The following is a 23,708-nucleotide window of genomic DNA, read 5'->3' on the forward strand; positions in this document are numbered from 1 at the left end:
TACACCACATGTGTGACCTTCTGACATTATCAGTGACGTCATCAGTGTACCTATTGACCTTAGTAGTAATAGATGGATAGTACTGATCATCCTGCTTTTGCAAGATCCACCAGATCCTAAGTAATTATGCAAGATAACTCATTAATATGCAATGTATGCATGACGTCATAGGTCAGAAAGGTGAATGAACAAGTGTTTGTTTTCATGCACTAACACAATAAACGACCCGAGCCTTCATTAATGGAAAAAGAGGCGTAGTAAAGCCGTACATCGTAGTAAGCAATGACATATATGGAGCGTGTTTTGAAAACGCACGCGCTTCACGTAGCCACGTGCACGTGACCTTGCTGAGTCACCAGTCGGCCGGCTAAAGCTGTGTATGGTATATTCAAATGATGCACGATAAACCGATGTATGCATGCCTTCACAGATCAGAAAGGTCAAAGGGTATCCTATGATCTCTTTGCACATATCACAGTTCATTAACGGACCCTTAATGAAGCTGAAACAAGGCAGTAACCTCTTCCTTATAAGGGAAGCCAAGCCATAGTAGCTTATCCATAAGAAGATCTCGAGCGCCGAGAGTGTAATGACTAACGCAGAAAGGAATGTCTTCATTGCATTTCCTTTCAGAAGCAAACCCCGACCTAGTGAATAACAACAAACGTGTGTTACGACCAGAACTGGGATAACTACCATAGAGGATTATACGTGTTCTTTTCAGCTATGTATTTAATCGACAAACAATTATTAAGAGCAAAATCAGTTGCGCAACTCATGTCCTTTATTTAAACTACTGTGTGCAATAAGTGCCAATGGCAACGCCCCGTAGTCGATGTCCGCCATAAAAGCTGAAATATAGCAGCGCAAAAAAGTAGCAACGTGAAACTGAAACGGAATAGAATTCGTTTTTAACGAGCTTGCTGTAATTACTCTACCTTGGCACTGGGTCAGTGGGGGTCCCAGCTTACCATAAGGGAGCGACCAATCAATGTTCTCGGTTGTGGTGGCTGGATTTAGGTGTCAGGTGTTTTTCATTCATTCATAATGATTCATTCCTATAAATGGTTCCTCCTCAACTTGAAATATTACTGTCATGCAACATCTAATAATATCTTAGGATATAGTTGATTATACCTTTCAACAATATATGTGTGTATATAAACAAATAGAACCAGAAAATAGATTATTTGAGTGGCATATTAATAGTTTAAAATTCTGCTGATATGTGTAAGAATATAATAAATTGATAATCTTAATACTGGCAGTCCTGGCCACTTCTGCACTGTGTTTTATGTAAACATACAGAAAATATTTTTTTTTAAAATAACAACAGAAAAAGCAAATAAATTATGTCATAATTTTTTTTTAATGATATTGTATTTTATGATGGATGGGTATGAAAGTATAATAATTCAAGTTTGTTTTGTAGATTTACAACTTTTCAGGTATTTTTGTTATGCTATTTGTGAGATTTTCTAAGAGATTGGTATGTTGCTTGCTCATACTTTTCAGAGAATATTTCTTCTTAAACGCAGGGAAAATATACAGGTTCGTGTACACTCATGACATTGTAAGAAGTGATGATCTGTAAATAATGGTAGGGTGGTAGGGTATATTCAGTAACATACCATCACAAACAATACCATGCTGATCATGTCAGAGTTAAAAGGTCTATTTTAAGTTCTTTCCCCTTCAAGTTCAAGCATTTAGTGGCTTCCTTTATTAATAACATTTGTAGCCTCCAAGTAATGTGGTGATAATATTACTACCATTATCATAAACGATTTGCCATTTATAACTTTCCATCTGATTATTTTCTACACAACAAAAAATAATTTTTGAGATACATAAATGCGGAAGGTGTTTGTAACAGACACCAGACATACAAGGCATACTTACTTCAGAATGAAAAACAGTGGGAGAGTTTGTGCCTCCCATCCCATTTGAAGGAAAATGATGGTGTTGAAATGATTGAAAAAGTTTTCTTTAATGTTCTTTTTAACCTTCACCTGCTCAAAATCCCATTCCTGTTCAGCTTGAAATAAATGGGAAATTGACTGAGCCCTTCATAGCTGCTTATTGATATAACCCATAACTCTAAGACACTTGAACTTGTTATTCCATGCTCTGTCATCAATAGCATCAATATTTGCTGGACTAACTAGCAGTTAGAGTTGACCCGCTTCACAATTGTGTTCAAAATGGCCGTCTGCTCCTTGTGTTAGAAGTCCAAACAGCTGAAGCTTTTTTGATGAAATATTCTTCCTGAGATGAAACTGTCAAGGTAAAAGATGCCTTTATATCTACTGTTTTGCGTGTAAGTTTCCCCAGCAACCCATGCTACCTGATGTGGATATGGTGGTCAGGCTCAATGACTTAGTACCTTGTCTAGCTTCAAGTTCCAGTGCTTGCAGGTTAGTTATAGGTTTCATGTAACTGGAATATTGCATAGTATAGCAACCAACAACAAACAAATGAAAACAATTTATGTAAGCTTTAGATTATGCAATATATGTGATGAGCGTAGGAATGGAAATTATAACATGCAATATTGACCAACTACTTGCCCTTAAGTATTAATACAACCAAAATGTTTTCAGCACGAGTTTGGCGTGTTTCGTTTTGGCTAACAAGGGTCTCACGCATTTTTGCTCGGGTTTGGTGGGAATGACGTCGTTTTCCCTTAAACTTTCGTCAAATGAATCCCTATCCTTACAGTGAAACAGGGCGACCCATCGCGTCTGTTCCCTCAGGTCTTTCAGGACCGAGTTGTTTTGTGTGAGGACCCAAACGCTGTGTTTTATGTGACGTCCAGAAAACGCTAAATACGATAACATGTCTCTTTTTTTGGTGATTTCTTTATTCATGCTGCAATCGTCTAGGATAAACAGTGTCGATTCTCCCTCAAACTTCTCGTGTAAGGCTCGCAACCAGTCCTGTAAACATACTCGCGGGTCGATTGTGTACACCTCCGAGTCGTTCATCACCCACGCTCTCTCTGTGTACGTTTTATTGACGCGTATCGTAGGGCAAAGAATCACGATATGATCGAACACATTCCGATAGTACCCTTCCAGCATATCTAAGACAAACACGGTCTTCCCGCGTCCCGTCTCACCGCACATGATGGCGCATTGAGGATCGCGAGGCAAATCAATAGAGGGATTGCACGAATCTTCCATTTTCTATATTAAGCTGCGCATCCATGATCATGTACAAGATTTAATTTACCCGCGGTTTGAGCCTTCTTTGTGATTTGGATGGTGATCCCCTCGCGTCCGTTCTCGATGCGACGCCCGCTGCTGTGCAAAATCGATTCCCGAACGCCTCAGCGATGGCCTTTATTCGAAGTGAGTTGGGCTTGGTCAAAACTGTACCCCACCTGCAACCGAGCTGACGGACACTCGACCGGACAAATCCCCTGGTACCTCATGTTTTCCCGTTCACTCGCAGTTCTCCAGAGGTCCATGTTGCCGATGCTCAGCACTTCGTTACCACTGATTTTGATGGTCGTTTTCTTCACGATGGCGTGACCAAGGTTCCCCACGACTTCACTCTTATCATCGTCAGATTTCCAAACTGATCTGGAAGGACAGGCGAGCCATCCCTGAAATGATGACGTCATCCTCGCCCAGGTTGGGAAAGTGAGCCAACAGCGTTTGGTTCTCGTGGATCATGCTCGGATTGTTGGTGATTGTCACCGATTGACGAACAGCTTTGACCGCCAGGGATTCTCTCATCTTTCGGAAACGATTGAGTTTTCGTCCGTAGGCCAACGACATCGTTTATATTAAAAGTATGTTTTCACATCTTCAGTAGAACAATGGCTGGAGGTGGACGATATGGGGGACAATAGAACCCCGTTGCTTGATGATGATGATTATGCAGACACGTCATTAACGAGCAATCTCTTGGGTGATGAACTCTTAAAACAGACCGTCAACGATTATTACAATACATTGAGACGAGATAAAATTTACGTCGAGCCACCGTATTGAGACTGTTCCAAGATTTTGTTCAATAGGAAGGGCACGCTGCAATTGAGAGCTGATGCAAAGATAGATCTGATGAATGCCTGCATGAGAAAACCGCTTGCTCTGTCGACTCTGGCCGGAAAACATGGCGTCTAATTCGTTCACGACGAATTAACCATGGGAGATTACGGCAACGCATGACCCAAACAACTTCCACCCAAGGTCGTTCAAGACCTGGAAAACTTAAAGACTTGACTCGACAATATTACTGCCGGAGACGATCTGAGAGACGTGCCCAAACCTGCCAAAGAGAAACGTCGGACGACATCTAAAAAGTATTGCACATACGCGGACAAACCCTTTCCCGTCCTGTGAGGGCTAGACACGTTGGCCGACAGGATCCGAACGTTGTTCTGGGAGCAAGGGATCACCATCGCCAGCGTTCTGACGGCTTTGGGCTTCATCATATCGATCCTCACCAGAGCGCTGACAGGTGGCGGTACCACCACCCAAAATAGGTGGCGATATGAGAGACTGGATCAAAAAAACAGTTGAAATCGCTCGGGGAAGCCCTGGTGAGACTTGCCGGCAAAGCCACCAAAGCCCTGCCCGTCATCTTGGGCAGCATTGTGTCCCGGTTGCTGGGATTGTTGTCGAAAATGGTCACGTGGCTGGGCCAGAACCTGTGGGCGGTCGTCATCGGCATGGCCAGACTGATATACGTTACCGCTAAAGAATTTTTCACCAAATGAGGCATACCCGGACCGCAATCCCGCCGACCACGAGCACCGTTTTACGATCGAGGTGTTGCTGATGTTTGACCGCCAATGTGGGGCGTGCTGGTGCGGGTCGAATGCGGGGCGGCTCAAGGGGTGGTTTTACTGTGCCCGCTTCATCGGTAAGCGTGGGTGTTTGGACTCAACTCACCTTGACGTCGGGGTTGATGCCCAGTTTCTGATCAGCGGTCACGATGGCGATTTGTTGTAGCCCAACACTTTGTGGATCCTCGGTCGCATGTCGCTCAGAGCCATGTACAGTCCCTAGCCGAACACGTAGTTGACTTTCGACTGGGCGTATTCCAACATGTCTTGATAATGCCTGATGGCACTCGGTAAATCCACCGGTCTGGAGATGGTGTCCTCGACGTTCGACACAAACTGGTTCTGCATGTCGTAAGCCATCCCTTGACCCACGATGCCAGAACGCATTTGCAACTTTGCAACCAGCAACGCCCACATGTACGTTGAATCGAAAAGTTCAACCGTACAGAGCCTGAGCAAGTAAAACCTTTTGACGTGTCCAGCATAAATTGTTTCCAATCGTTTGCGGGTCCCTGCTCAAACCTTCAAACACGATAATCCTTGCCGTCGTCAAAAGCCATGAGATCATCTCTCCACTTGTTACTGGTTACGTAAGCATTCAGATACGTTTTACCACCCCATTCTTTCAACTTCTTGCTGGCTTCTACGAGGGGCATGTTGTGAACGATAGGAATACCCAAACCGTGATTCACGCCTGGCAATGATTTGGTAGTACGCGTGGAAATAGAACACAGACTGATTGAGTGGATCACGAGGCGTGTCGTTCAAGGTCACGCCACACCCCCTCATCATCCATCACATGGCGAAATTGAATTGATTCTGCCAGAATTGCATCGGGTTGTGAAACATAGTGTGGACAGCCTTGACGTTTGTTGTCAGATGATTATTACAGCATGTGCATGCTCAACGACGTTATTTTCATCTCGACCGGGTAAGCAATAATATTCAACGCGGGGCAACATCACGGATATAAAACATAAACCAATGCATATCGGCTATCGAAGCACCACGCTACACATCAAACAACGATCACTCAAGCTTCGGGTCCTGGAATGATCATGCGAATCAGAAAATTCCCTACTGCAGCAATCTCCGACCTCGGGACACACGCAGCTTCGACGACCACGGGGTCAAAGGCAAAATATATGGTCTAGAATTAAGAAACAACACTTACAGACGAGTGGAAGTCTGCAGTGGTGGTGGTGGTAACCTAGGAGATTTAGATGAGGGCTCAGGAAAAACACCCAGTAAAATCATGTCCTCAACAACAATAACAAATGGATTATGGTCCAGGCATTCGATGGCAATCTAGGTGATTTAGACAATGTCGAGACCCGAGGTCTCTCAAAAAACACGTTGTACCAGTTTGTCCTAACCGATGATAACTAATGGACGTTGATCTCCTCCCAAATCGACTGGCTATTCGATATAACCCTCGTTTCTCCCTATGTGTTTGTAGAGTCGAAGGATCATTATTTAACGTCCTCAATAAGGGGATTCCCATCATTGCTTACGTACCCTCGCAACAAAGTGTGGTCATTAGTCTCATCTCGAATAAAGTGGGTCATTTGCTAGCAAGTCGACTGGATAGTCAAAATACGAGATTGCAGTTTGTGCTTGAATTTGAAGACACGACCGATTTCGCACGAGGGATTCCAAACAATTCTTTGCTTTATATCGAATAAAAGACTTTCTTGGGGAGGCATCACCCGACAGAGATGTTGAAATTATAACGGGAGTAAACCTCCGTTGGCCTCAAAAACATCAAAATCATGTGTGCTCGATTTACATACAGAAAAACGTCAATGCTTACGGAAGTCTCGAAGGAATCACGATTAACCTGGAGAATAAAATCTTGCTCACGAGGATTTTTCTACCTCCAAAAATCCATCTCGTCAGGTTAAAGTGTACGCATGAGAATTTGTCCGAGAATCAATTGAAGACTCTTCCATAATACATGCATAACCATTGGCGACGTGTCAAACCCGAACTAAATCACCACCATCACGTTCTCCAATCTTGGGGACACGCGAGGATTCGATGAACCCAGGACGGAAAACGCATTATACGTCCTGCACTTACAAAACAATGGGTACCAACGTCAAGAAGTGATCTGCGAATTGAACTGGATCATCAATATCGTCCTGACCTACCCCTATCTCGTCATTGATGAGGATGGTAATATCCTTGAACTAAAAAATGAGGGGGTGGTACTGAATAAGTTTATTCGAGGTACAAAAAAATGGATGTACGTATCACCATTACCAGATCAAACGGGTGATATGATAGTCGCCCGTCTAGAAAACAAACATAAATGGTTAGAATTAAGTAGATATACTGAAGTCCCAAACACGTGGATCAGTGTGATACAAGGTTCTACACATATTATTGAAGTCTTTCTTGGAGATGGATCCGCAGAAGATGTGAGCATTCTGTTGGGGTTAAAAATACGCTGGCATGATCCTGTATTTATATACAACCAGGAAGAATCCCCACCACAAGCCTCGAGGTGGTCATGTTTTTTTTCGAAGCCTCGCATTGTGCTCCGGATCATTTTTTTATATGAACACTTGTACCTCATCAACTTAAAGTACAGTCATCGGATATTGACGGAGGACCAATTGAAGCTTATTTCCTAACTTATAATATACTCGAGATGGGATTTTATCTGGGCATGGACGACATGGCTCAAACGCTCAAAACCGTGGATGGATTTTGTTTGCTACAGATCAGCAAAACTAAACACCAATTGGAACGAGAATGCGACGTACGACTCGGATTGCACAAAAAATATCATCGAGCCTTCACTGCCATCGCCGGTGTGGACACATCTATCTCCGCAGTTAGCATGGGATTAGGAGTAGCAGGCGACAGCTTATTATCCACCATCATGGCCAAACCCGTCGTCCTTGGTTTAGAAATAGCCGCAGGGGTATTCATTTCACATCGTCTGCAACAGAAAGCACTGAAGCATGACGAGATCAGGGTTCTGGCCGAAGCAAAGTTAAACACGGTCAACGATCATATTTCCGAAGCGATCACCGATAGCAAAATCGCAGAGGAAGAGTTTCGTTTGGTGATGTCTGAAATCGCAAGATACCACCGAATGAAAGAAAAGATTTGAACCAAGACTCGGAAAACTGCTGACAAGCTCATAGAACAAGGTCGACAACAAATCATTCAAACCTTCCTGACAAAAAACAAGGATCTCATCAAAGATTCAACTTAGACTGTTTTGTTGATGTAAACATAACCCAATAAACTTTGCAACACAAACTGTTATAGCTAAGTGCTTCGTTGAGGCCAGAAATGATTTCGATCGAGGTGTTCAACGTGCTAAGAGACAGTATAGAAGTAGGACGTAGGGGAAATGTGTAAAGAGAACCAATCCGAGTTCTGGAAATCTATAGGGAAAGTGGGAGTGGGCAACGAGCGAGGAAAGACTATTCCATGGGAGATAGTGTCTGATGATGGAAGTGTGATTAGAGATAAACCATCATGCACAAGTAGAGAGATGAGTACAATGCCAGAGATCATACTTTCATTGACGCCATAACTTTACGGGAGGTTGAGCTTGCTGTCAAAAGGTGTAAAGACGGAAAAGCGCCAGGTATTGATGAGATCCCAAGCCACCTAATTAAGGGTGAAATGATGGTTAAAGCTCTCCATAGACTTTTTAACGTGTGCTTTCACACCTCTTGTGTACCTGACATGTGGTCCAGAAGTATCATGTGTCCTATCCCCAAATCATCTAGTACAGATCCGCGAGATCCTATGAGCTACAGAGGTTTGACACTTACCCCCATTATTTGCAAATTATATTGTGAAATACTGAATGCAAGACTTGGGCTGAATAGTGTGACATTTTAAATGATGTTCAAAATGGATTCTGAAAGGGCCAACCTACTATTGATCACGTCTCGACTCTTACAACAATAATTGAAAACAGGAAACAAAGCAGGAAATCTACTTTTGCAGCTTTTATAGACTTTCAAAAGGCATAGGACTGGATTAACAGAGGAGAACTATGGAAGAAGCTATATGCAACTGGTGTACAGGGGGAGATGCCCTCGGCTATAAAATCGCTATACAAGAAAGTACAATGATGCGTGCGAGGTAACCAGACTAGGACAGGGTTTTTTATGTCAATCGAGGACTAAAACAAGGAAGTATCTTGTCACCACTGCTTTTTAATCTATACATCAATGAACTGTGAGATACTATATTACCGCACTGGGAAGAGGCGTAGACGTGGGACACGAAGTTATCTCCATCCTCGCCTATGCCGATGATATTGTGTTAATTGCTGAATCAGAGAATGATCCGTGTTTTATATAATCTATACTACACGACTGGTGCCATAAGAACAAGGTGTGGGTGAACAGGAATATATCAAAGGTTGTCCACTTCAGAGGACCTTCAGTGCCTCAGACCGAAATCACCTTCAACTTTGGGGAGTTGACGTATGTTCACAATATCAATACCCTGCAATCACGCTGTCAGAACATCTGAACTATAAGGCAATGTTGAAGTGTGCGGTGAAGTCAGCAAACAGAGACTTTGGTTTACTTATCACTAAATTCATGCACCTTGGAGGAATGTCTTTCAATGTATACACTAAGTTTAACGACTCGATGGTTTGGCTGATTCTAAACTACGTTGTGGGAATTGGGGAACCAGTGAATATTCTGCAGTCAACGCTCTTCACCACAGAGCGATACGATTTTTTATGGGCGCAGGGAAATATACCCCTAATCTCACCGTGAACGGTGATTCTGGTTGGACATCCCCAGTACATATGCACGGTTAGTCAACATGAACGAACGGAGGATGAACAAACGTACGTGTATTCATCTGGGCTAAGAACTTGAACAGAAAGTGCTGGACTCGGCGTGGTAAGGAATATCTTGAGGACAATGGAATGGGTCACGTAACAGCCTGTGAAACGGTATAAAGCCGCCTTTTATCAAAGGCAGTTGCAAGAATATCTTTTGAAAACTATATGTCTAACTGGAGGGAGAAACTAAATGCTAATCCTGACCATAACTGTTCATCAACACTATAGGCAGTTCAAGGGCAATATCAAACTGAGGGCTACCTCACTCACCCTCTACCGAGATCACACAGAGCCGCCCTTGCTAAGTTTAGGTGTGGGGTAGCGCCACTGAGGATTGAAACAGGACGTTATGAGAGCCTGCATTTTAACCATAGATACTGTACCACTTGTGTTAACATTATAGAAGATGAAATGCACGTTTTACTTTTCTCTCCTTTATACGACACCGTTAGGACACTACTATTTCTGGGCGGTGGGGTAGCCTAGTGGTTAAAGCTATGGCTAGTCACGCCTAAGACCCGGGTTCGAATCCCCACATGGGTACTATGTGTCAAGCCAATTTCTGGTGTTCCCTGCCGTGATGTTGCTGGAATATTGCTAAAAGCAGCGTAAAACCAAACTCAGTCAGTCAGTCAGTCTACTATTTCTGTTGTAGCAAGTTAGAGGGATTTGTAATTTTATCTCCACAGGAATAGTTTTATGCTTTACTTAGCAGCCCAGTCCTAACCTTTAATAGCGCTATAAATCGCTGATTGGTTGTATAAACAAGTGAGACAACAATAAAAATATCTGTCTGTCTGTCTGTTTGTACGGCTTTACTACCCATCTTTTTCCATTAATAAAGGCTCGGGTCGTTGATTGCGTTAGTGCATGAAAACAAACACTTGTTCATTCACCTTTCTGACCTATGGCGTCATGCATACATTGCATAATAATGAGTTATCTTGCATAATTAATAAGGATCCGGTGGATCCGGCAAAAGCAGGACGATTTGACTCATCTATTACTACTAAGGTCAATAGGTACACTGATGACGTCACTGATAATGTCAGAGGGTCACACATGTGGTGTAGATTTCAGGGTCAATAGGTGCAAAACCATACAGCCACAAAATTGTAGTTTTAAACATCTTAAAAATCTCCTACTGATATGGTAGGAATAGTGAGTGAATGAATTTAGCTTTACGCCGCTTTTAGCAATACAGCAATATCACGGCGGGGGACACCAGAAATGGGCTTCACACATTGTGCCCATATGGGGAATCGAACCCGGGTCTACGGCGTGACGAGCGAACGCTTTAACCATTAGGCTACACGGTGCAGTGGTTTCCCAGATAGCATCACCTTAAATGACTCACCAGTTATAACGAATGCTACAAACACAGCCTTTTTTACAGTGCCTTTGCTTGAGCGCCTCTGAGCAGTTTGTTGAAGCAGAGTGCAATATGAATATTTTCTTTACTATAAATATGTACATTGCACCACTCTTCTCCCACATTTAAGCAACATGCCGTGACACAACTGGAGTCCATTTGAAAACACCAGTGTAAACACCTTTAAAATTAAGGATTATTTTTATAGGTGTTCGCTTCCGAGACCTTTCCGGACATCGCCACGACCACGATAGTCAGTTCGATAATGATGACAACTACCCGTTGATAGACTGCAGAGATCGACTGTCTGGCTATAGCTGGGTGATCGGCACCGATGTGGATGAAATTGTACTTCCCAGAAAAAACATTACTCTGAAACCCTTCATTAAGGTGAGCAAAACAACCCCACACTTCATCCATTTCATATTGAAGACTTCATGGATGAAGATTGTATTCAGTGGGTCTTTATCTAATTTATTGAACATTGTTATGATGTGGTTTTCTACGTTCACACTGGACAATGTATTTGGAATTTACTTAAAACTAACAAGAATCTCTCCAAGGTTTGCCAGTTGCGTAGATCAATAATCAAGGTGTTGATCACGGGATTGTTTAGTATTTGGAGGTGTTAGCATTGAGTAAACACCAGCTTTCTGCATGATAGACACCCAGCAAAACTTACAGAACCTCATCTTTCTGCATGATAGACACCCAGCAGAACTTACAGAACCTCAGCTTTCTGCATGATAGACACCCAGCAAAACTTACGGAACCTCATCTTTCTGCATGATAGACACCCAGCAAAACTTACGGAACCTCAGCTTTCTGCGTGGTAGACACCCAGCAAAACTTACGGAACCTCATCTTTCTGCATGATAGACACCCAGCAAAACTTACGGAACCTCAGCTTTCTGCATGATACACACCCAGTAGAACTTACGGAACCTCAGCTTTCTGCATGATAGACACCCGGCAGAACTTACGGAACCTCAGCTTTCTGCATGATAGACACCTAGCAGAACTTACGGAACCTCAGCTTTCTGCATGATACACACCCAGTAGAACTTACGGAACCTCGGCTTACTGCATGATAGATACCCAGTAGAACTTACTGAGCCTCAGCTTTCTGCATGATACACACCCAGTAGAACTTACGGAACCTCGGCTTACTGCATGACAGACACCCAGTAGAACTTACGGAACCTCGGCTTACTGCATGATAGACACCCAGCAGAACTTACTGAACCTCAGCTTTCTGCATGATACACACCCAGTAGAACTTACGGAACCTCGGCTTACTGCATGACAGACACCTAGCAGAACTTACTGAACCTCAGCTTTCTGCATGGTACATTTCCAGTAGAACTTACTGAACCTCAGCTTTCTGCATGATACACACCCAGTAGAACTTACGGAACCTCGGCTTACTGCATGACAGACACCCAGTAGAACTTACGGAACCTCGGCTTACTGCATGATAGACACCCGGCAGAACTTACTGAACCTCAGCTTTCTGCATGATACACACCCGGCAAAACTTACGGAACCTCAGCTTTCTGCATGATACCCACCCAGTAGAACTTACGGAACCTCAGCTTTCTGCATGATAGACACCCGGCAGAACTTACTGAACCTCAGCTTTCTGCATGATACACACCCGGCAGAACTTACGGAACCTCAGCTTTCTGCATGATACACACCCGGCAGAACTTACGGAACCTCAGCTTCCTGCATGATAGACACCCGGCAGAACTTACGGAACCTCAGCTTTCTGCATGATAGACACCCGGCAGAACTTACGGAACCTCAGCTTTCTGCATGGTACATTTCCAGTAGAACTTACTGAACCTCAGCTTTCTGCATGGTACATTTCCAGTAGAACTTACGCAACCTCAGCTTTCTCCATGATAAGTGCCAAACAGAACTTATGGAACCTCAGATTTCTGCATGTTAAACACCCAACAGAAGTTACGGAGACTCAGCTTTCTGCGTGATAGATACCCAGCAGGACCTACGTCGTCACTTTAGCTTGTGTCATTGGTACGCAATGGTAGGTAATATTAAAACAGTCCGAGCAAAAAGATGATAGAAACACTGATTGATGATAATTGCATTGATTATGATAAGAATTACGTGTCAAACAAGGGGTAATCTTTTCTGAAATGGGATAATAATTCTGTTCGTTCATTGCAGGATCTGTTTGCTCGGGAACCGCACGCGGCAGGGTTCCATTTTTACATAATGTTCCACTACACAAGCTGGGGTAAAACAAGGAATCACTCTTCTAGAATCGAGCACTTTGAATATTCCAGATCTACTCCACCTCTTTGGATGGCGTACAAGTACGTCTACATTCCTGATAGAGTAAATGTACCAATTACTCACAATGTAAACCCAAAGTCTCCCTTCACGGTGTAAGTATTGTTACAGCTTCCTCCTTGGTGTTGTTTTTCTATGTTTGTTGACAACATATGACAAACAGTCTAGACCTGATAAACCAGTCGTTGGCTTGGTTTATTTTGCAGGTTTGGGAAGCATAGGATAACAATCGTATGCATCACAAAAGCGCCAATAGAGATTTAAGTTGTAACAATGAATCGTGTTGTGAGATGTAAACACAACTAGTTATTTTCTTATGTTTATTAACCCATTGATACTCACCTTCATTATACAAAATCGTGTAGTCTGTAGACTTACCACTAATCACCTACTATCCTTCTACTCCTGTATCTACCTTCAAACAAAACAAACGACAATCTTGGAGGAAATATGTCTCCAAATTAATTCACGAACACCCATGTCTAAGGTGTGGAACATGATTCAGAGAATAAAAGGCAAAGGTTCAAAATCTGCTGTTCATGATCTTAAAGATGGTGATAATTTTATTACTGACAAATCTAAAATTGCAGATCAAATGGGCGAAACTCTTGCCAGAAATTCATCATCCGCAAATTATGTCCCTGAGTTTCAGAGATATCAGAAGCAACAGGAAAAGACAAAACTTAATTTCGAATCTCATAACGGTGAAGATTATAATTAAGCGTTTTCATTACATGAGCCGTGATGTTGCTGGAATATTGCTAAAAGCGGCGTAAAACCAAACTCAGTCAGTCTTGAGCAAGCTAATGACACTGCAGTGGGTGATGACAATATACATTACCAGCTACTGAAACACTTACCTGAACCATGTCTGATGACACTTTTAGATATATTTGACCAAATATGGACGTCTGGAGAATTTCCTCCTTCATGGCGTAATGCCATTGTAGTCCCAATACCAAAACCTGGCAAGGATCATACAGATCCGTCGAATTACAGGCCGATCTCTCTAACTAGCTGTGTTTGTAAAACCATGGAACGTATGGTGAAGAATAGATTAACTTGGTATCTTGAAACCAATAAGCTTATAACAAATATTCAATGTGGTTTCAGGAAAAATCGTAGTACCATTGAACATTTGGTACGCCTTGAATCCTTTGTTAAGAATGCTAAGTAAATTAACAACATGCTGTATCAATTTTCTTTGATCTTGAGAAAGCTTATGATACGACCTGGAAGCATGGCATTTTAAAGGATTTACATGACTTTGGTTTGAGAGGCCTTTTGCCTCTTTTTATATAACAGTTTTTAAAAGAGAGGCAATTTCAAGTCCGAGTGGGTTCAACCTTGTCTGATCATTATAATCAGGATCAGGGTGTCCCTCAAAGCAGTATTTAGTCTGTCACTTTATTTAGTATCAAGATCTACCGTTTATCCAAGGTTTTAAACGATTCCATTGATGGATCACTTTTTGTGGATGATTTTAATATTTCTTGTCGTGGTAAAAATATGCATACAATTGAACGGCAATTGCAGTTGTGTTTAAATAAAATCAATAAATGGTGTCTTGAAAACGGTTTTAAATTTTCGAAATCCAAAACTAATTGTCTACACTTTTGTAGAAAATATAAAGACCCGGAACTATCTTTAAATGACACTCCAATCAATGTTGTCAAGGAGGCCAAGTTTTTGGGCCTAATTTTCGACTCTCATTTAACGTTTCTACATCATATTAAATCCCCAAAAACTAAATGCATGAAGGCACTTGACTTGTTGAAAGTTGTTTCAAATTCTAAGTGTGGAGGGGATCAATACACTCTCATACATCTATATCGATCATTGGTCCTCTCGAAACTTGATTATGCCTCCATTGTATATGGTGGAGCCTGCAAAAGCAACTTAAAACTATTATATTCTGTCCATCACCAAGACTTTGTCTTGGATCTTTAAGAACTTCTCCTGTTGACAGTCTCTACGTCGAGGCAGATGAACCATCTCTTACACAAGGTAGTATAAAATTATCCTTGCAGTATATAACAAAACTTTATTCTAACGAGTCTAACCCTGCATTCAACTGTGTCTTTAATCCTCTTCATGAGGATTTGTACAACAAAAAGTCTTCTCTTGTTCCACCTCTTTGTTTAAGAATTAAACCATTCATTTCTGCTGCTGGCATTGAGCTGGTAAATGTAACTCCTTCCCGCCCTCTTTTTTATCCTCCTTGGCAGTTGGCTAGGCAACTAGTTGACCTAACATTAACAGCATTTAAAAAAGGAGAAACTAATGAATTACAATATGAACAAGAATATAATCAATTAAAAAGAAAATATCATACATGCAAATCCTTATTTACAGATGGGTCCAAGGATGGTGGCGCAGTTGCTTGTGCCACTGTCATTGGATCCAGAACAATATCTTCTAGAATACCGGATAACAGCTCTATTTTTACAGCAGAAGCAAACGGCATATTAACAGCTCTTAAATATATTCAAAGACACCCTAAACATAAACAATATATCATCTTTGCTGCCTCTCTTTCTTGCCTTCAGGCTATAAAAAATATTTCTTTTAAACATCCACTTTTATTAGAAATTATCGAATTATCTAATGAACTTGCTACTGGCCAATGCGATATCGTCTTTTGTTTGTTACCCAGCCATGTTGGCATTTCTGGGAATACAATGGCCGATCTTGCTGCCAAGGCAGCACTCAACAAATCTGTGACACCACTTCTTATTCCTTACTCTGCTTACAAAGCTAGCATTAGAACTTACATCCGCGATCTGATGCAGAAGAAGTGGGACACCCAAGTAGGCATAAATAAATTACATGAAATAAAACCCTATATTGGTTACACCTACTTGGATTTTCAGTCCAGATTTGAAGGGGTCATCATGCGACGATGTCGTATTTGCCATATAAGGTCACTCACAAATATTTGTTAAATTGTGTATCCCTTGTGATGAGAGAGTCACAGTCAAGCATCTCCTGCTTGACTGTGTTGAATTCTCGATCATAATGGATAAATATTTCATTGTTAAAACTGTTAAGGATCTTTTTAATTCTGTTCATCTTCATTTAATTCTTGCCTTTTTAAAAGAAATTGATTTAATTAATGAATTTTTATAAGTATGTTCTGTAGATAGATGTGTTTTAATGATTGGTAGTGTAGATTATGAGCTTAGATTGTTAGTGGCCTTATCCTCAAAGGGGGTTGAAGTAGCATAAAATTATTGTCCTCCTGAGAGGGTACGTAAGTCCAAAAAAATCCAAAGTAAACTTTTCACGTCCTGTGTTTTAAACGTAGTGTTCTTGTCATTTCAATTTGTGGCTAAATTTTCTTACTTTTCGCCAACAGCTGAAGGGATGGTGTAAATCCAGCTAGGGTCCATGCAGGTAACAAAAGTAATGTAAGTCCCCATGGTCCCTAATTTGGTGATCTACCTTCAGTTGTTGGCGATCTATAGCCCGTTTTTATATTGTATTGTCTTCGTAAATAAATTAGTTTTACATGTTCATGCTAGTTTTAAACTCCATCTGTGATACTGTAGTTATATTACAGTCCTTCGATGACTGATTATTTAGCAACTTCAATTTATTGTTTATGTAAAACATTTCTCGTCAGTATATGGCTGAAATATTGCTGAGGTGACGTTAAATTCTAACGAACTCACTCTACTCCTGTATCCTTGGTATCCAAGTGCAGTGAGTGAACCCATCTCTCATCACTGCATATCCAAGTGCAAAGTTTGATTCCATCTCTCATCACTGTGTGTTCATGTGCAAAGTGTAAATCCATTTGTCATCACTGTGTATTTATACTGTGTTTTCATGTGCATTGTCTGATTCCATCTCTCATCACTGTGTGTCCACGTGCACTGTGCGATTCCATCTCTTATCGCTGTGTGTCCACGTGCAGTGTGTGAATCCATCTCTCATCACTGTGTATTCATGTGCAAATTGTGATTCCATCTCCCATCACTGTGTGTCTATGTGCAGGGAATGAATCCATCCTATCATCACTGTGTTCAAGTGCAGTGTGTGAATCCATCTCTCATCACTGTGTATCCATGTGCAGTGTGTGAATCCATCTCTAATGTGTGAATACATCTCTCATCACTGTGTGTCTATGTGCAGTGTATGAAACCATCTCTTATCACTGTGTGTCCATGTGCAGTGTGTCAATCCATCTCTCATCAATGTGTGTCCATATGCAGTGTATGAATCCATCTCTCATCACTGTGTATCCATGTGCAGTGTGTGAATCCATCTTTCTTATGTGTGAATACATCTCTCATCACTGTGTGTCTATGTGCAGTGTGTGAAACCATCTCCTATCACTGTGTGTCCATGTGCAGTGTGTTTATCCATCTCTCATCAATGTATGTCCATGTGGAATCTGTGATTCCATGTCTCGTCACTGTTTGTCCATGTGCAGTGTCTGAATCCATATCTCATGACGGTGGGTTCATGTGCATTGTCTGATTCCATCTCTCATCACTGTGTGTCTATGTGCAGTGTGTGAAACCATCTCCTATCACTGTGTGTCCATGTGCAGTGTGTTTATCCATCTCTCATCAATGTATGTCCATGTGGAATCTGTGATTCCATGTCTCGTCACTGTTTGTCCATGTGCAGTGGCTGAATCCATATCTCATGACGGTGGGTTCATGTGCATTGTCTGATTCCATCCCTCATCACTGTGTGTCCTTGTGCAGTGTGTGATTCCACCTCTCATCACCGTGTGTCCATATGCAATGTGAGAATCCATTTGTCATCACTATACATCCATGTGCAATTTGTCAATCCATCTGTCATCAATGTGTGTTCATGTGCAACATGTGAATCCATCTCTCATGACCGTGTGTTCATGTGGAAGTGTATGAATCAATGTCTCATCACTGTGTGTCCATGTGCAATGGGGAATCCATCTCTCTGCACTGTGTATCCATGTGCAGTGTATGAATCGATTTCTGATCACTGTGTGTCCATGTGCAGTGTGTGAATCTACCTCCCATCGATTTGTGTCTATGTGCAATGTGTGAATCCATCTCTCATCACTGTGCATCCATGTGCAATGTGTAGACCATGTGTAACATTCTGTTCAACCATCTCTCCACGAATTGTTTGGCTGAATTCGCTGGTACTTACCATTTGTCACTCACAGTCCCCAAGTGTCCCTCGTAGTCCCCACGTGTCCCTCGTAGTCCTCTAGGTTCCCTTGTAATTCCCACGTGTAGGCCTATTGAGTGAACAGCCTCCTGCTATACTGTTGAAGAGAATACTGGGTATCTCATTTTGTCGATCTATCTACACTACGGAATCATACCAATCACAAAGACGTCATCATCAGACGTTGACCTGTCCAATAAAAGTTCCTTATAACGTTAGCTTGACCTTAAGCCCGCCCGTGCATTTGGACGCACGTATGCAATAAAAATTTGTGCACCTACCAATTTTCTGTACCATCCCTCTGTTTCAGTCCTCGAGTGCCTCCAAAAGAAGGGGTCATTCATCACGTGCGTCTCTGTGTGCATCCTGAGAAAGTTTGCTTTCCTCCAGGCTCGCCCATTGATGATTCACTATTGAGATTCGAACGCAACCTTCCGCCAAAGGTGAAGCAGGCGATGAAGGAAATAGGGTTGCTGTGACCCGATCTGACTTTGTCAACACACAGTGGAACAACGTCCCTACAGCTCGGTCAATCCGCCCGTCTGCTCACATCTATGGAGGAAATCTGGGAAAGAGTGCCTTCCGTTCCCCCATATGATTGCCCACTTCTTTCTTCCGCATGTTAACAGATGTAACACAGTGTGGTTTGACCCTATATATCGTAATATAATTTGGGCTTTTAGTTATTTTTGTGAGTTCTCTACTAATTGTTGTATTAGGTTTTGTTAATAATTTTAGCGTTAATGCAAGATTCATATATTTCATTTATTCTGTGCACATTTTCCTCCTGCAGATATTTCCACATAATTTTGATTTGCATATTTCATGCATTATAAATGTGTGTGTGTGCGTGCGTGCGTGCGCACGTGCGTGTGCGCAATTGTTTGAGTGGAATAAAACTGTGGCGAGAGCACAGTCCACAGTATTTTCATATAGAGTGAGTCATATCTCTGAAAGAATATTAATTTTCCCTTTCTTAGAGACACCAATCAAATTTACAAGGGTGGTTCAAAACAATGAGGGTCACATCCAAAACTGCATTAACAACTTACGGGTACACATATGTAGCGATACACCTGTATAATAGGTTCAAATGCTGCATACAGTCATTCACTGTACAATGAGATGATAATCAGTCGGTTGAAGAACACTAGTTGCGATTACAATGCACAAAGGCTTCAACCTCATCCCATCTGTGTGGACCCAGGACACGGTAGAGTTGAGTCCCTTAGACATCCAGGCTAGATATTCTCGAAACGTCCGTAGCCCTACGAACTTCATAAGCCCATTCTTAACACATTGGCCACGATCAAAGTTACGAATTCTTATGGCTACGAACGTTTCGAGAATAAAAGCGAGACCTTTGATAGTGATTTCTAAGGACATTTTCCCCTGTTAATGTTTATTAGTTTATCAGCACTAAACCCAGTCTCGTCAATTTCATGTATGTCGTAAAAATCTCAGTCGTCTAACTAACTTTCTCATTACTGTTTTGCATCAAACTGATATAAAATAAAAATCTGTTCAAAACGGGGTCAAACCTAACTTACTCACTAACTAACTCAGCTAACGTGATCAGTTAACTCTATCGATGGAGTGGTTCTACACTCTTCAAAAAAAGAAACGCATATGTGATTTTGAGAACAGTGGACTCATGTATCTGTGACAAAAACAATACAAACATACTGCTTCTTTCCCCAAAACGTTAACTTTGCGCCATTGTAAACAGCCTCGGCGCCAAAACGCGGCAATGTAGATTTTTTTCTCCTGTCTTAGAAGCGTTTCAAGTAACATTCGCCAAAACGTCACCAAGAAAACGTGCGAAGTAAAATGTGGAAAGCATGCGATATCGATTACTAAAAAAAACAAACGTTGTGTTTAACTTTATCGTTTTTCCCTGGAAAAGAGGAAATCATCATGCCACGACTGAATGCCGCCAATCGAAACTAAAACACAACAATAGCTGTTTTTGTTTGCGAACTCTTTGTCCATTAACGTGTGAATTTTTACCTTTTAACCATTGAAATTACATGAAATAATTGCTCTTGAATTAGCGCAATAAATTCTTCTAAAAATGGCTTTTTTCAAGAGTATAGCAGAATGTATTTCGTTTACTTTGCGCTTGAATGGATATACTTGGACCGCCATATGAGCTTGCTTATCACCATTAATAGTATTTTGCTTTATCGTTAACAATGTTATGGTATTTGCAATCGATTTGTCATGCATCAATAGTTGATTTGAAGATATTTTGAAATGGTAATGAAACACAGCAACAAACAGTGGTGGTGTATGGTCCTGTGCATAGAGCTCAGGTCACAATCAGTTGAAGTTATTACAGTGCATATATTTCTTCATACATTTTTATATTTTTCACAAATTATTCATAACAAAGAAAATCCGTATACGTGCAAGTCGCAGTGCATAGTGTATCTTGTTTATAGCCCCGCATGGCAAGCGCAGTAGTAGGCAATTAGCAAACGCGTCCACGCCAACCTTAAACTAATTAATCAAAGATGAAGCTAGCGAGCTGTGTCGGCTCCGGCCTTTCTTCTCGGGTACATCCCTTGGTCAAAGCACAGATAAGTAGTCCCATCCCAGCAGGAGCATGTCTACCACCAACTAAGTCGTAATCGAAAATCAACTTTTGTTGAACAAGATCGAGATTACCATCATGCCATCCTCTTTGTCCTGTCGTAAATGCCATGGTCAAGCGCTGACAGATATTTTGTTAAGCAGCTGGCGCAAGCTGACCGTGGCTACACCACAAAGAAAATCAAACCTTGTTAGGTAATCATCTTCTTACCACCTACCTCGTGTAGTTAACCTTGTCAGCATAGGGTAGATAACGCATATGGAAACTTCAACTTTATAGAAACTTGATAATGACAAACGAGTAGAGCTGTGGGGTATAAAATCCTGGGTTCTTCCATCTCAGGCACACTTGCTTGAATAAACCCTGGATCTCACAGCTCTGGCTCCTTTCTTGTTTCAAGGTAAGAAACATTTAAACTTTAGTCTTGTTTAACTTGTTATTTCTTTGTAATTATCGTCTAGAAAATGTTAGAGTTAGGTTAGAAACATTCCTACAACATTGAAGCACTTTGGCATTGCAAATGCTAGTTCTAGATAACCGATTAATTATTAGGCACTACCCAGGGATATTTATTTATGCACATTGCGTCGTGGGCTCCTCAAGTTTTATGTTTTTCATGTACAAACGAATATTTCTTTTCTATGTTTCGACACACATGTGTGTATTCCCAGTCCTTGTCTTGTTTTATTCATTTGCGTGTTAGATCTGTATATGCAGGTTAGATTCCCGTTCAGTAGCCTAGATTCTAGTAGCTTAGTCAAAAAAAAAAACAGTTCCGAGAGTTTATACAATCATTTCCAGCAAAGACGAAGTTGTATGTATTTTACGATAGTCCGCCGATCAAATGATATTCGTGTAGATTTACCTCAGATACGCTCTCACATGATAGGTATAACAGCCAACATTTGTGTTTTGATATTTCACCAACACTATAAGTATTTGAATAATGATATATTAAATGTTCCGTTCCGCGTGCAGTTGTATACCGTACAGAACAGTTTATACGCGAATCACATTACCGTAATCAGTAGAAAATGGTATTGTCTACTCTGCATATTACCAGAAAATATACATTCAAATCCGTGTAGTTTGCAATTACAGTCTTCGTTCCGTATTTGTTTAGCTCCGTAATTTAAGAAATACGCGTAGCCAATAACAACAGCGCCGTCCTGGTACATTATTACATATTCATTTAACTAAGTTACTGTCTTGTTTCGTAAAGCACAAAAATGTAGCACTACAGCATTACATATATTCTAGGTCATGGCTTAACTCCGTATATGTCGAAATTACACGTTGCCAATAGCAACATCACCGTCGAAATACATTTACCGTAGTCACCCAAATAATTCAGGATGGGACAAAGTAGTACTCTAGCTAAAACTATATCGTCTGTCCCCGTAGTTACACATATTTATATCACTCTCTAGTTCCACTTACCGTATCTACCGAAATTATTGTATTGAGGAAAATAAATGTTAACATTACAGTAAGAATGCGTACAGTCAATACCGGAGTTAAATGGTATATGTCAAATCTGAGCACTTCGCGCCGTTTACCGTATTTGCTCAAGGCATGTATGTTGATAACGGAAATTACTTACACCAGTCATAAATCGTTACCGTAGTTAATGCATTAAGCGCGACATACCGTAATAATAGTAAATTCCTACCGTAGTTAACGCAATAGGCACTACATACCGTAATTGTCATAAATCGGTACCGTAGTTAACGCATTAGGAGCGACATAACGTAATAGTCATAAATCCGCACAATAGTTAATGAACTATAGGCACTACATGCTGTAATTAAACTGTTGGGCGCTCCACTCAGTACTTGTTCTTTGCAATTGTTGTTGATGATTAATTTATCCGTCAGGTTATGTTATTTATCAGTACCGTAGTTACTCAAGAAAATGTTGTATTATTTGTATTATGTTTCTGTAAGCAGTTACCGTACATACCCTGTTGTACCACACATGGCTTATATTACCGGACTTAGATATAAACTGTATTAGGATATCATTGATTACTATTTCTATTATTGTATGTCATTATTATGTATGAACTGATGTATATTGAATGTCATGCAACGAGACTTGCTTGAATAAACCCTGGATCTCACAGCTCTGGCTCCTTTCTTGTTTCAAGGTTTCAAGGCTTGCTCCCTATAGCTAATTCCCCAAATCGAGGCCTGACAGCACCTTTAGTACACCTAGCGCTAAAGGTCGTCCTAGGGGACACAAAAAGAAAGGCTGTCTTAATTGGTGGAAACGTTCGATCCTCGATGCCTGGAGCCAACCCTGAAAACTACAAGTTGAGACTGCGCAGTTTCCCTGAGAAGTTCCAAACACCTAAGCCCCCAACACCATCTCCACAGACCAATACCACAACACTATGTCAGACGACACCATCACCCACTTTATCAACGGATGAGACAAGGTCAGACATCACATCACAGACCCTTGACAGTTCGCCTCAATGCACCCAGCAACATCCCACAACAAAGGCGCAAGTACACCTTCCAAAATACAATGGACAACAGGATGCTGAAAGTTGGTGGGCAGATTTTGCCAACTTTAACATCCTCCATGGACATTCAGACTACATCTCCTG

At 41.3% G+C, this 23,708-nt stretch overlaps 1 protein-coding gene across 3 annotated transcripts in view; it reads left to right on the forward strand.

Moving 5' to 3' along the window:
* The window catches only part of LOC124260022, a 138,350-nt gene extending 117,776 nt beyond the window's left edge, over positions 1 to 20,574 (forward strand). For 2 of the 3 annotated variants that reach the window (XR_006893981.1, XM_046694255.1), the window contains 3 exons: positions 11,216 to 11,397; positions 13,201 to 13,421; positions 18,809 to 20,574. Coding sequence is in view for 2 of the 3 variants with exons in the window: in XM_046694255.1 (XP_046550211.1) it covers positions 11,216 to 11,397; positions 13,201 to 13,421; positions 18,809 to 18,977 (572 nt within the window). In the remaining variant the exon portion in view is untranslated. The remainder of the gene's footprint in view (positions 1 to 11,215; positions 11,398 to 13,200; positions 13,422 to 18,808) is intronic. The other variant, XM_046694252.1, reaches the window with a different exon arrangement.
* Positions 20,575 to 23,708: the final 3,134 nt, after the last annotated feature.

This window comes from Haliotis rubra, unplaced genomic scaffold (assembly GCF_003918875.1).
Source record: "Haliotis rubra isolate DU_JTF1 unplaced genomic scaffold, ASM391887v1 Scf748, whole genome shotgun sequence".
In the NCBI taxonomy this organism is placed as follows: Eukaryota; Metazoa; Mollusca; class Gastropoda; order Lepetellida; family Haliotidae; genus Haliotis; species Haliotis rubra.